Here is a 15446-nt window from a genome sequence, read left to right as displayed (position 1 = left end):
TGGCACTCGCTCGCTCTGCTCCCCCCCCCCCCCCCCCCCCCCCACACTCACCCCAGGACCTCAGCGTGAGTTAAATACATTATATACAATAAATTATCTAGCGATTGAACGTTATATGCGCTCTTTAAGCTTTGCAACCGCTGCCAACCAGATAGCAATATTTGTTTCGTTAACCCCTAAAACTCGTGCAATGGATATCTCCAACTTTGTCTTGTTTTATTGTGCTTTGTCTTGTTTAAATGTTGGCTTTTATGTTAGATGATATTGTATTGCTTCTTATTGTTTTTAGTTTACAAAATGAACACTGAAATATATGCACATTTACAGTATTATGGTAAAATCATGGAATAGGTATTTAAATGGAGTGTGCCCTTGGAGTGTGCCCTTTTTATCATAAAATCGCATAGCACATGGACATATTGAAAACACTTGCAGTCCCTACAGGGACACAGTGGTCTTACTGGTTTGACTGACAGAACAAGGTCTCCTCAAGTTTGGGAAGCGTTTCACCAACAGCTGTTGGATATAGTTCTGGAACTTTTTTCCAACAAACGTATAGAAGACGGGACTGATAAAGAAGTAAAGGTAGGCAATGTTTTGAGTGACATGAAGGGCATAACCCATTGTGCGCATATCATCACATTCAATAGCGTCATCATGCATCATTAATACCACGTTATAAGGAGTACAGCACACGAAAAACAGCAGGACAATGACAAATATCAGTCTAACAGTCCTAAACTTGGTGACCATCTTGGACATTATGACTGTGATGGTGATCCTGGCATAGCAGTATACAATAACAGTCAGAGGGAAGAGATAGAACAAGGAGAGCTGAAGGTACTTCCAAGAAGAATTCAGAAGGTCATCATTACTGGAAGTGTCATCATCACAGAATGTAATGTTGGTGTAACTTTGAGTGAAGGTGGTATAGTGCATCAGTGGTTTGATGCACGCCAGACCACTGACCAGCCACACCACAACACAGGATATCACGGCGTATCTTCGTCGCCTCAGACGCGGTGCAGCCAGGGCGTAAACGACACACAGGTGTCGATCGAAGGTTAGTAAGGTCAGGAACAGGACAGAACTGTACAAACCCAGGAAGTAGGTGCTGCCTACAATCTTGCACATGGGTCTGCCAAACCCCCAGTTGGACTGCTGCTGATAGACACCCCAGAAGGGAAGGCTGCACATCAAAGTCAGGCCAGACGCCACCAGGTTTAGAAGGAAGATGTTGGTCACCGAGTTCAGCTTCTCAAACCTAAATGGGGATCAGATTACAGTAAATCCTAATATAATTGAGGTTGAGAGTAAGAAGGACTAAGACTAATATTATGCCAATAGAGTAGTATTAAAATACCTTGTAGAAGTAGCTAGCAAACCTCAAGAAATGTTAACATTAAACCTTACAGACTCACCATAGACCTAATTGTGGAGCATTATTTAGCCCCCTTCCTGACAAGCTAACATGACATGGTTGGTACCAATGGATTCCTAACGTCGTCTAGTTTCATATGATACCAGTATATTCGCCAACGCCCTCGCCAGGTCTCTGAGAGTTAAGAAGTACCACATGTAACACAACATACAGTGAGCTGTCACAGATTATCATCTAACCACCATCTAACCATGACCCAAATATCCCTAATCATAATCCCCCCCTGCAAAAAAACCTGTAAAGAAACCAACATGTTCCTCTTCTTCTGAGGGTGAGTGTATCACCAACATCACTGTCTTGTGGAGGCTTCAGTGGGCTGAATTGTAAAGCTAGAGTAAAGATGGAGGTAACATCTAACAGTGGATACCTTCAGGAATCTGTAAATACCAGCTCCACGTCCACTTAGAACTGTGTCTCTTGACCTCTCACTTCAATAATATATAAGAATATTATTAGGCTCATTGGAACCACAAGAGTCTCACATTTACAAACATGTCAGATTGCGGTGTCCATGCGGTGTCCCACAAGGCTCTGTCCTGGGCCCTTTGCTATTTTCCATTTATATACTACCCCTTGACAATATCATACGCAAATTTGGTATTAACTTTCATTGTTACGCAAATGACACCCAATTATACCTACCTATTAAGCCGAATGATTCCTCCCAATTACACAATCTCGAGGCTTGCCTGCTTGCCATTAAAAACTGGATGTTGCTAAATGTTCTGCTCCTTAACGCAGATAAAACTAAGATGCTAGTCGTTGGCCCCCCAAATCAGAGAGGCCTGTTTGAGGACATCTCCCTCAAATGTAATACTTTTTGTTTGTCATGTTTATAGATCTGTCCAAAGCATTCGATACGGTTGATCATTCTCTTCTGTTGAATAGACAGACTGTACAGTAGTTTCAAGTTTCAAGTTTCTTTAATAGTTGTCATACAGAAGTACAGAATAATTTTATACAAAATGCTTCTTACTGTTACGCTCCAGAGACTGTGCTAGAAAGGATAAGTATGAAATAAAATAGTATAGCATGTAAAAATAGAATTAAAAATAGAAGTCACAGTGTTCAGTATAGACATATGTACAATGTTCGATGCAGAATAGAAGTAACTGAGTTACCATACAATATACAATATATTATGCAATGTACTAATATACAATACTATATAGTGCAAAGCAGAAATGGGATGAGGTACAATTTAGGTACAATTTACAGTAAGGTGTACGAGTTGTTGTGCAAATCCTTTACCAATAAATATAAAGTGTGTTTAGGTGTTCTAAAGTGTGGAGAGTGGGTGCTGCAGTGTGTTGTTTGTTTAAAGTGAGTGTGTGCGTGTGGATGTGTGTGCTGTGTGCATTTGATGGTTGTTGCATAGTGTTTATTGTTCGTTGAGCAGCCTGATGGCCTGGGGATAGAAGCTTCTTCTGAGTCTTTCTGTGCTCGCCTTGAGACTCCGGTATCGCTTGCCTGACCGCAGCAGTTCAAAGAGGCAGTTGTTTGGGTGGCTGGAGTCCTTGATGATTCTCTTAGCCTTACCCCTGCACCGCTTGTTGTAAATGTTCTGGAGGGTGGGAAGCCCCCCTCCTATTGTGCGTTCAGCTGAACGTGTCACTCTCTGTAGTCTGCTTCGGTCTTGTGCAGTGCTATTCCAAAACCAGGAGGTGATATTGCCAGTCAGGATGCTCTCTATTGTACATGAGTAGAAGTTCTTAAGGATCTTCTGACTGACTTGGAACTTCCTTAGGCGCCTGAGGAAGTAGAGGCGTTGTCGTGCCTTCTTCACAACACTGTCAATGTGTGTGGTCCATGTCAAGTCCTCGGATATGTGGGCTCCGAGGTACTTAAAACTGTTCACTCTCTCAACCGGTGCCCCGTCGATGCTGAGGGGGCTGTAGTCCCTGACCCCCGACCTCCTAAAGTCCACAATCATCTCCTTTGTTTTGCTGACGTTCAGGGAGAGGCTGTTCTCCTGGCACCATCCCGCCAGGACCTTGACCTCTTCCAGCCTTTGTATGTATTGAGCTGTACTGTACTGTACCCATTCTGCAATCTGTTAATAAACTTTTCAATCAATCAATCAATCCAGGTAGGCCCTCTCGTCGTTTGCAGAGATCAGGCCCACCACTACTGTGTCGTCAGCAAATTTGATGATTGTGTTGTTACTCCGCTGAGCCACACAGTCATGTGTGTACAGAGAGTAGAGGAGGGGACTCAGAACACAGCCCTGGGGGGCCCCTATGTTGAGGGTGATGGATGAGGAGGTGCAGTTGCCTGCTCTCACCACCTGGGGTCTGCCCGTCAGGAAGTCCAAGTATTGGTTTTGATGAAATTGTTTGCAGTTGGTTCCAGAGCTTTTTGATCAGGCAGATACCAATGCGTGAAAGTGGGCAAAGTCGTCATAATTATTACCCATTACAAAAGTTGTTCCACAAGGATCGACCCTAGGCCCCGTTTTATTTACTATTTATGTTAATGATATTATTTTGGCCTTGAAGGGCTGTCAAGCCCATTTATATGTGGATGACACAATTATCTACTGTACCGGGGATTCTGTACAAATAGCTACACCATTAATTTAATGCTCTGCAAGATGAGCTTATAGGCCTTAACACTTTCTTCGCCAGGCTTATGTACATTATTATACCATCCTCTGCCAGCTCTATTTGTCTATGGAGAAGTTCCCCTTCTTTGCAGGGCTATAACTTTTTAAATTGTATTGCTAAATTGACATTACCATGGCCCATTCAACATCAAGTATCTATTGTTCAGGGTGTAGCAACATTATACTTTTTCATTTACATATTCATACTAAAATACAGTCTAAAGTATAAGTATGTTTTTATCGTTTTCTGCAGCTTTCTGCAGAACGTGATTTATAGCCCTAAATGCATTATATTGATGATTGTATACAGTTTGATAGCTATCGGCGCGAGATAAAAAATGTCAAATGGACGTGCTTCTAGAAGTTACTACTTATCATCTGATGTTGACCGGATGGGGGGGGGTCGTTTATAATTCCGTGGCCAACGTTAGATGATTCATCTAGTGTGGGTGATATGATCATTAGAGCAGTTTGTATCGAACACGTTAAAAAAAAACACTGAAACTCACCGTAGCTTCCTCGTAGCGTTGGGCGATGAGCGTGGAGCAAAAATATTCTTATTATGGGATGTTGAAATATGCGATCCATCTCCAGGTTGTATAATAGTATATACGTCCAAATCATGTTGTTTATCGAGTTATTGGTAACGGATTGCTATCCATTGTGTCTAGCTCGAGTCCCGGGACTATTAGCGAGTGATCGGACCGAATTGGAATGAGCACCAGCTTCCGTTCCCGGTTTCCGGTTTGGGCGATCCGCCGATCGGCCACCAGATGGCGCTCTTGAACCGTTGGAGAGTTGAGAGGGGTTAACAGTAGATCTCAAGTCTCCGGGGGAGAAATATGATTGCGATCACAGATTTTTGAAATATTGATCTCAATGACGTGTTACGGCGTCATTGGCATAATTAGCATGGCGGGGAATGACGAGTTTAGGTGTCCTTGGCAGAGAAAGTGTTAAGCTGGTACCCTCAGCTCTGAACTAGGCAGAATCTGCACCTGGCTCGCTGATAACAAACTATCATTACACCTGGGTAAAACAGAGTCCATTCTCTTCGGTTCAAATAACAAACTCAGCAAGACCGACGGCTTCTCAGTTACAGTGGGTGACAATATTGTCACAAAGAAAGATGAAATAACATAACTAGGTTCCATCCTAGAGGCACATTTTTCCTGTGACAAAATGGCATCCAATGTAATCAAAAAAGTCAACCAACGAACTAGATTCTTGTACCGGATCTCCTCTCTGGTAAACAAGAATACCCTGAAGACTCTGGCAGGAGAACTCATTCAAGGGTACTACGACTATGCTTGCACCTCATGGTACCAAAGCACCTCAAAGGCAAAAAAAATTATAAAAAGTCAAACATCACAAAACAAACTGGTCAGACTACTGCTTGACCTTACTCCTAGAACCCACCTCACCCCTGCTCACTTTGACAACTTAGGATGTCAAAATACTTAATATAAAAAAAAATAAAAAAAATACTTCCCAAAGGTCAGTGAATACCACGACCACAACACCAGAGGGAGCTCCACAAATCATGTTAAACCCAGATTCGGCTCAAACAAGGGACTAAACACGTTTCGCAATTATGCCACATCAATGTGGAACGCTGTAAAGGAATGTGAATCACTACCCACTTTCAAAACCACTCTCAAAGAGCACCTACGGGAGACTGCTATTCGAAACTGGCCCCTGTAAATGTCCTAACCCACATTGACAATAATGGACTGATGTCAATGTGGGGATCTTTAGAGAAAATGTACAGTATATACTGTACATTTGAAAATACAATAAGGGTCAAAGTGACCTGTTGGTCATCTAATGTTAGCAAATGTCAAAAGGCCAAAGTCTGGGTTAAAGCCATGACAAAGGTAACATTTTCCACAGATGTAGACCCCCACCTCTGGAACTACAAATACTGTAGCCTACAGTATAGTCTAGGACTGAATTCACCAGAACCTTCTGTCCTGTGTCTCCCCAATTCTGTCTCCTTCTCAGCCCTCATACGGTCTGTCAAGAAGAAATACAATACAATCTCACATCAGGAAAAAGAAAATCCAAACATTCACCTGTAGATGATGAGCAAAACCAGTCCATTACCAAGGAGACTGAAGACAAACATGAAGTAGTAGATGTAAGACATCTGAGCCCCAAGGAGGTTGTCACTGTCCCTGTCGCAGGGTGAAACTAGTTCACCATCATAATCCGTGATAATATATTCCACGACAGTACTCGTTGGCATGGCTGCAGTTGTGGCATCCATCTCGACAGAAGAATCCATTTCAGGAAAACCTGAAAAGCACAAATCATTGGGAGAATTCACAATCATAAATGAATGGTACTGATTTTAGACACAATTTTGCTAAATGTGATTTGCTTGGGCAATCTTTTGGAGAGCGGGTAGTACAATCAACACAGTCCTAGTACTCATGTTTGATATTTGATATAAGTTGAAATCAAGCTGTAAAACTCTGACTTACCCCTACCAACACTTGGCTGGCTGAAGTGGTTGTGTGGCTATTGTTTCAGACTTCAAGTCATTCCAAGATAAGTCAGGCCGGGGGAAGGTAAGATGTGTGTGCATGCGTGCATCTGCATGTCACACACTAAAGGTGGGCGGGGTGTGTTGGAGGGGGAAGGACTGGCCAACAACAGCAAAAACATACTGTACCATGAGATCAGCGACATGCACCCTCTGTTCTGTGGAATTCACACCCCTGCCCTATTCCCCTTGCATTTACATTAACATTTGCATTTTGTCATTTAGCTGACACTTTTATCCAAAGCAACTTACAAGTTCTGTACAACAGGTCAGCAGCAAGGGTACAACTTTTTCAGCTGAGTAACAATGTTCGTCAAACAGTGTAGAAATTTGGTTACTACAGTCTTAGTGCATAGTAGTAAAGACATTAGCATAGTAGGTAGTAATATAGGCAAGGAAGATAATTGAATGGCAAAGTGCATGGTAGTAAAAGACAGTACAAAGGTTAGTATACATTTTTTTTTTTATTATTTCAGATATTGACTGAAGAAGTGTGTTTTTAGTGGTCGGCGGAGAATTGGTCGGGTTTTGGCTGTCCTTGCCTCTGCGATTCCAATTATCCTCTCACCCCAAGAGGATAATACATGGAACATACAGTGACAATCAATGGAATAACATGATGTATAGATGTAGCACTAACGCGTTAATGGCTAGGGGCTCCATTCCCACTACCAGCAGGGCCAAGGTCCAATATGTATTCATTGTCGTGTTATGTCAAATTACTTACTTGTGGAATACAAGCAACTCTCCTGAGAACAACAGGAACTAGGAGGGCCGTGACCTTAAGAAACCACTGTGTAATCTGAAAAGACAAACAATTTTAACAACCAAACCACACTACCAATTTTACATACATACACTGCACATCTAGCACAGTTATTTACTTTACAAAGGTTCCTTTAATACAAAATTATTCCAATTATATGTACTGTAAAATAAGTACTAGGATAATGCTTGTTTTGTTCCCTCTTATCCAGTCCCCTTCTGAAAGGCTTTTGGAACAGTGCATTAGAGAGCATTATGATACAGATTGCAGAGCACTGCAATGTTGACCTGGATAGAAAACTGTTAAAGACAGCATGAATGCCAATCTGAAAGGCAACTACCTGTAGTATGATGAGAAAGTTCTTGCATCTCCAGAGCCATATTTTGTTGTTCCTGTTGTATCACCTGGTGCCCCTGTACTGTAAGCCCCTGTAAGTTTTGAACAACCAAAATTATTTATGTTGAAACTGGAGCATGTAAAACAAACATATTGTAGGTTCTCCGTGCCAGGCTACATTCACTGGCCCATTCACAGTGGTGCACAAAGTGTCTAACCTGAACTATCAGATTGCAACTCCTAAACAGAAAAAGACCACTAAACTTTGCCATGTTAATTTGTTGAAGCCCTATTATCTTTGTTCCCCTGCATTGACTTCTTCTGATAAGACACAGAATAATGGCTCACTTAGCATTATTCCTGTCCTTTGTACATCTGTAGCTGCACTGGACTCCTCTTCTCCTCAAAAGTTGAGTGAAGAGTCAACATTAGATCCTGATGATGGTGTATGGCCAGGCAGTTTAAAAAATGCAGAAACCTTTGGACCTTTGGAAGTTGCATGCTTTGTTGGAGTATCTGGATGACGATAAACAGACTGAATTGATTGATCTCATAAGGATTGATTGATTGATTGATTGATTGATTGATTGATTGATTGATTGATTGATTGATTGATTGATTGAACATTTTATTAACAGATTGCAGAATGGGTACAGTACAGTACAGCTCAATACATACAATTGTTAAGGGGATGCAGACCAGAGAAAGACTTTCGTCTTGTTTACATCAGGGTCCCCCATTTTCAATTCATCATAGCATATATGACATACATGACATACAGATAGACAGTACTGCTACATCTATACATTTATGACATACCAGATTTGCAAATACAGTACTGTTTGTGATACGAAAAGAGTCCAGAAAAGAGAGTATATACATTTGACATAGAAACTGTACATTGGAGGAGGTTGGGGGGGGGGGGGGGGGGGGGGGTTGGGTAGGAGGAGTGGGTGGGGGACACTGTACAACTGAACAAGCAAAACTCTACATTGGAATATTGACAAGACCATACTTGGTCATTTACTGTACATTGGGGGGGGGGTGTGTTAGGACATTTACAGGGGCCAGTTTCGAATTGCAGTCTTCCGTAGGTGTTTTTTGAGAGTGTTTTTGAAAGTGGGTAGTGATTCACATTCCTTTACAGCTTTGGGTAGGGCGTTCCACATTGATGTGGCATAATTGCGAAACGTGTTTAGTCCCTTGTTTGAGCCGAATCTGGGTTTAACATGATTTGTGGAGCTCCCTCTGGTGTTGTCATCGTGGTATTCACTGACCTTTGGGAAGTATTTTGACATGTACATGGGTACCTTGGTCGTGTAGTGTATCTTGTAGACCAGGCCCATTGCAAGTTGCTGTACTCTGTCGTCTACTCTAAGCCATCCTAGGTTGTCAAAGTGGGCAGGGGTGAGGTGGGTTCTAGGAGTAAGGTCAAGCAGTAGTCTGACCAGTTTGTTTTGAGATGTTTGTAATTTTGTTTTTAGCGCCTTTGAGGTGCTTTGGTACCATGAGGTGCATGCATAGTCGTAGTACCCTTGAATGAGTGCTCCTGCCTGAGTCTTCTTGTTTACCAGTGAGGAGATCCGGTACAAGAATCGTGTTCGTTGGTTGACTTTTTTTATTACATTGGATGCCATTTTGTCACAGGAAAGATTTGCCTCTAGGATGGAACCCAGGTAGGTAATATCTTCTTTCCTTGTGACAATATTGTCACCCACTGTAACTGAGAAGCCGTCGGTCTTGCTGAGTTTGTTATTTGAACCGAAGAGAATGGACTCTGTTTTGCCCATGTGTAATGATAGTTTGTTATCAGCGAGCCATATGCAGATTTTGCCTAGTTCTGAGCTGAGGGTTTTTTCAACCTGTAACTTGTTCTTGTCAGAGACCAGCAGGGCTGAGTCGTCCGCAAACAGGAACAAGTTGCAGTCACAAGCTGACGACATGACATTTGCATAAATTAGGAACAGTAGCGCACCTAGTATGCTTCCTTGTGGAACACCACAGCTCACTGTGAGGGGGGGGGATAGGGTACCGTTTACCTCCACCATCTGCTCTCTCCCCTCCAGGTATAGGATTGCATCCAGCTCACTGATAGACTATCAAAACCAATTGCTTTTAGCTTGTCAATCAGAATGGTGTGATTGACAGTGTCGAAGGCCTTTTGTAGGTCCAGCATGACCATGCCGCAGTATTTGCCCGCGTCCACCTCTTGTTTGATGTGGTCGTTTAAAACAGTGGTTCCCAAAGTCGGGGTCGCGACCCAAAGGCGGGCCGCGAGCAGCCACGGGTGGGCCGCGAGATGATTTAAAAAAAAAAAAAAAAAAAAAAAAAAATATAATTTATTTTTTTTATTTTTTATTTTTTTATTATAATTTTTTTGTCAGGCCACTGAACTTAGAAGCAGGCCAGGACAGTGTTTCTAGTTGTATTCTAAAATTATATTCTATTGTATTCTAAAATGTGACTATATGGTTTTATATTAACTTAATAAATAAACAAAAACGAAAAATCTACTTATTTCAACGAACATTTCAAACTAAATAACAGATTATGCACATAAAACGCTGAAAACAACCGAAGCAACAATAGTATTTTAATGAGGCTATTATTATTATCATTATTTTGCAACAAGTTAGCCCTCTCATAAATAGCACATATAAATGAATAACTAACTTGAACTAACTTAATAGGATTGAAGTGATATTTGGCTTAAAAAATCGGTCGCATGACAAAAAAAAAAAAAAAAAAAAGAAGCCAGACGATGTGCATTGGGCATAAGGCTCTCTGATGCCTTATTTTCTGGGCCCTGGCCTGAAAAGTTTGGGAACCCCTGGTTTAAAAGACATGTGTCAGTGGAGTGGGATGTTGTGAAGCCAGATTGGAATTCGTAGATTAGATTTTTTTCTGCAAGGTATTTTTCGACCTGTTCGTATACAATTTTTTCCATGACTTTCGAGATGGAGGTTAGGATAGAAACAGGGCCCTCATTGTTTGCTGATACACCCTCTCATACACATCTCATTGAGCATGATGTTTAAGATGCAGAGCCTATAAGGTATCGGGTCACTTCCTATATTTGGTCTTGCGTTTGGTCCGATGAGCATTCACACCACAAAAGTCAGTAGGAGTTAGCAGTACAGGACACAAAATGATTTAACTCTCTCTCATTATTTACTCAGAAGATAATGCCTATATTTTCACATTGGGTGTTTATTTTGATTGCAAGATTAAATTGACATTTAATTAAACTGTGGCATTAAAAGGTCTTAAATTTTGAGTCCTGAATAATATCAATAAGCCGTTATCAGCAGCCACAGACATATTGTGTGAAAACTATACCATTAGACCAAACCAGACTAATTCCACAACGATAAAAGATGGTAGTAATTTAACAGCAAGGTAATTGACCACGGATCTGCCCTTAAGAACACCAGACAGGACGACCCCTGGCACTGTAATACGTTTGGGGGGATAGCCGCTGCATAGCTTTGGAAAGTATTTTGAAGATTATTCGGCTCACCCAGTTTTCCCCGTTGGTGGTCGTCTGTGGCAGTGTTCTTAAGGGTAGGTCAGTGTTCGATTACCTGCTGTTAAATTACTACTATCATTTTATTATTGTTGAGTTGGTCTTGTTTGGTGTAAAGTTAAATTCATGGTTGATTAAATTGATGGGGTGTATTCTGTCTCAGTGTGGGCCAAGGAGCCTCTCGGTGGGTGGAGCCTACGTGCACCTCTCCCAAAATATGTCCGGTGACGCAGCAGCACTGTGATTGGCCCACTTGCCTGAATGTGGTCATTATAGTAGAACCCATGGAGTCTATCACAAAGAGTAGGTTGTTCCCAGATGCTTCTGGCCAAATTACCAATCAGGTCTCTGACATCAAGGCCACCTAATCACCCCCCCCCCCCCTTAATTGACTGATATCAATCTCTCCTGATATAACTGCCTGGTGTCAGTGTATGGCAGCCATTGAGCCTGTAACCCATGGTTATATAAATGCAATGATCATTCATCCATTCAAGGTCAAATGGAATAAGCTGAATCATTGGAGTGTGTACAAACTGAGCTGCGATGATGAAAGGCTGACAGGTTATCATGTCTTCTATGAGGGGGGCCTTGGAATAATTCCTTGGACACAGGGGCCTTGGGGGTAAACATTTTGTGAAACACGGCTTTAAGTAACATGATTCACAGGCAGTATGATGAGCTTGGCTATTATAGTTGAAGCTATTCAGAATGGCTGATATCTTGCTGCCAGGCATCATCACCAACGAGTCAGGAAAGTCATCCTACATAGTACCTGCCTTCATCTCCTGTACACTACTCCAGGTGGTTATTGGTCTTCCTCTCCTCTGTTTGCCGCCTGGGTTTCATTTGAATGTGTTTCTTTTGTCATAGTCCAGCTCCACTGGATCATTTACAGCAAATGCCGTTACCAATTCTTGTTTGATGAATTCCCACGGTTTGTGGCCAGAGACACACCAAGAGACGTGTTGACCGTGCTATAGTGACATTGTTATATCGCCACGAAATGCAGTAAAAATAATTAATTTTACTCAAATACTGTATTTAAAGGGTAATCAACACAGAAGTTATACAGTAAATCTTTATCCTGTTTGAACGTATTATTGTGTACTAGTACTGTACATATAGTATAGTTCTCTTTGCTACACTATTACCCAAAGTGCAAGCTTTGAAGCAAAGCGATAACGGTATATATAACTGTTGTGAAGGGCCAGATTAAACCGAATATATATATTTATTTATATATATATATTTAATTGTATTTGTATATTCTCTAATATTCCCTGATATCCCTTGTATATTCCTTGTACAATATGCATTGAATATCCATTCTAGCCTACTGAACATCCCATAATAGTCTCCATTCTACTATTGGTCGAGACCTTGGTGCCAGGCTGCCATACCCCTCAGACCCAGTTCAAACGTACCGCTCCACATGTACGAACAAGTCCTAGTTCCACGTAGGAATCTGGCTACCGCACCACTAATGGGACTATTTGTTCATAGTGCGTATATATACTGCGCTACTAAAGTAGGACTTTCTTTTCAGTCCAGTTTCTTACCCTCCAATAGAGTCACAGACGTAAAGCCTCCCCGCGACGCCACGTGTGGGAGTAAGGCCAAGTTCGCCTACCATCGGTATTGAGACATCGTGTATATTAATATTTGAATAGTCATATTTGGCACTATATCGTCGAGTTGGACGTAGTCTATTAAGCTAATAATAGTCTGTTAATATATAGTGCTTCGTGCGGTGAGAATACTACCGTAGTCAGTACCCCATCGTTTCGGGCAGAGAACTGGCTGCTTACCCAGGGTGGTTGACCCCATGTGAAGCTGCACCCGAGGAGCCCCAGAGCCGACGAGCGAGTGGACCTGTATACCGGATTATTCTACCGACGACAGCCCGCCTTCCCAGGCACGGATTATGCTTTGTATACTTTGATTATTCCATGGATAAAGACCCCCGACACTGCCGTGTGTTGGAACCCCCCCCCCTGGAGAGGACGCAAGGTGAGGAGACGCTCTGCAAGACGAGGTCGCTTCACGTCTCTCCCCCGTGGACCGGAGAGAGCCGGCCCACAAAGAGTCCACCTGCTTTCATCTGTGGTCCAAGGATCGCCGGCGCATTGAACGGCACTACAGTGGGTTCACCTGGGATACCCTTGGCCGGACGAGGCAGCCGGATTCTACCCCCCCCCCCCCTCCTACTCCTGTCGGCTTACAAGCGACCGGATTAACCCCCTCTAGTGTATCTAGTATATAATCATTAAAGTATCATTGCTGTTATTCCTTAACTATTCCAGGTCGTATATTTACCACCTGCGCCTTCAGAGATTGGACATTCTCTATTGATATACCGACGAATACTCTTTGCCATAAAAGTGCATACTATTTCAATTCATAAATGTAATTAAGTGATTAAGTGCTTGTTCTACACACCATCGCTGTGTAGAAATAAAGACCTGTTTCGACTTCGTACATTTGTGTTGGATCCGTTTCATCTACGTGAGAGTGTTTATGATAATATATTTATGCCGTGTACTGGGTGGCCGAATATTAAGTACAAAGGTAGTGGTAGTAAGTATCATATCTAGTAATACAGTCAGGGAATTGTACCCCTCAGTTACAATTGGTCCTTCGAGCCGGATGGTAATTAGTGTAATATTAATATAGTGTTATTAATATTGAAATGGCCTATGATGAACACTCCACGAAACGATCCTCCTAACCAACGCCCGCAGCGCGAACGACGGCTCCCTCAGTACTTAGAGGCTTACGCTGTCAGTCAACAACCTAGTCTTCTACTAACAGTAAACGCGGTAAAACTAGAAAGTAAAAGTATGTCTAACCCCAACGCCCAGACTACCCCGACCATAGAGGCCCCTACGGGCTCTAATGTAACTGACCAAGTTCACGGTGGGGACCAGTGGGAACCAGACATGACTTCACACCCCGCCAGTACTGAAGAAGTAGTCCCCGATGAGTCCCGGGAGGAATACAACGCTACCGAGAGAGAACTCGGTACGGAAGAAGACGGGGAGAGCACCGTGGAGATAGAACTCCAAGGCTCCGCAAGGAGTACCCCGAGGGAAGGCTCCCCTATACAACCGCCTTCTCCCAGCGAGGCAGAGAGGACCCTACAGCAGGCCTTCCTCATCAGCCTGAACGCCGCTGCTGAACGCGACCGACTGCAGATCCAGCAGCGAAGCGAACACGAGCAGATACGTCTAGAAATAAGACGCATTCAGATGGAAGAGAATGTGGCCCGAGAACGAGCCGGTGCTCAACGGGACGCAGCGCGCGACAGACAGCAGTCGCAACTAATAGAACAGCTGATCAGATGGACAACACCCTCTCCCTCTGCCAGAGGCTCCAGGAACTCGTCTAGACACACCTCCAGGGCGGCATCCCCTAGCCGAGTAAACAACCCTGAACTTGACCAACAGACGAGGTCTATACCCCCCACAGACCACCTCCCCCCACCGGTCCAAGCGAGACCTAGCAACCGGGAAGGAGCAGCATATCCTGTGGAGAGGCTAAACCAGAGACTACAAGCACTGGATGACCTAACTGAAGACGAAGAGGAAGAGGAGGAGAACCACGCCCGACGACAGCACAGTACTCTACCGGACCAGGAGGTCCGGTACAGCCCAGGCTATACTCCCGCGGAGCTGCGCTACAGACCCCCGACTCTATACACGGGTGAGCACGACGCACGACCCGCACCGAGGAACAGCACCTGGACAAGCAGGCCATGGTACACTGCCGGTACCAGCCCATACCAAGGAGCGGGAGGAGACTCGCCTAGGAGGCCTCTCCCCCAACGCTCGCCGATGTATCCACAGTCAGCGTCATACATTGGCACGCCTATGGTACCCGACTTCACCCAAGAGAACCGGGCCCAGTATACAGAACTCCGCATGTGTCTGGAGACCATGTTGGTGGATGTATTGGATGAACGCCACAAATACGCCATCCTACTGAAGCACTTAAAGGTACCCCGCGCACATAATATAGCGCTCGCCTACGCGACTTCCACCACCCCATACACAGCAGCGCTGGTAGCATTGGACCAGAGGTATGGGCGCATATGGGATTACGTGATCCAGGAGATCCGACACATCGACCGCTTACCCCCAGCAATAGACAATCGAGCACTGGACGACCTGTCCATCAGAGTGCAGTCCCTGGTAGGGATGTTGGGAGCGCAAAGAGAGAAGG

General features: G+C 43.5%; 1 protein-coding gene across 1 annotated transcript; it reads right to left on the bottom strand.

The window, feature by feature from the left end:
* Positions 1–438: 438 nt before the first annotated feature.
* Positions 439–6315, bottom strand: LOC311237794 (C-C chemokine receptor type 3-like; the record flags this gene model as incomplete). Its single annotated transcript, XM_084325772.1, has 2 exons — positions 439–1264; positions 6122–6315. 2 exons carry the CDS (start codon positions 6313–6315, stop codon positions 439–441), a joined length of 1020 nt encoding a protein of 339 aa, XP_084181898.1.
* Positions 6316–15446: the final 9131 nt, after the last annotated feature.

This window comes from Notolepis coatsorum, assembly GCF_963971535.1.
Source record: "Notolepis coatsorum genome assembly, chromosome: 12".
Classification (NCBI taxonomy): Eukaryota; Metazoa; Chordata; class Actinopteri; order Aulopiformes; family Paralepididae; genus Notolepis; species Notolepis coatsorum.
Note: the sequence above shows the minus strand (reverse complement) of the source record. Positions and strands in the feature narration are given on the sequence as shown.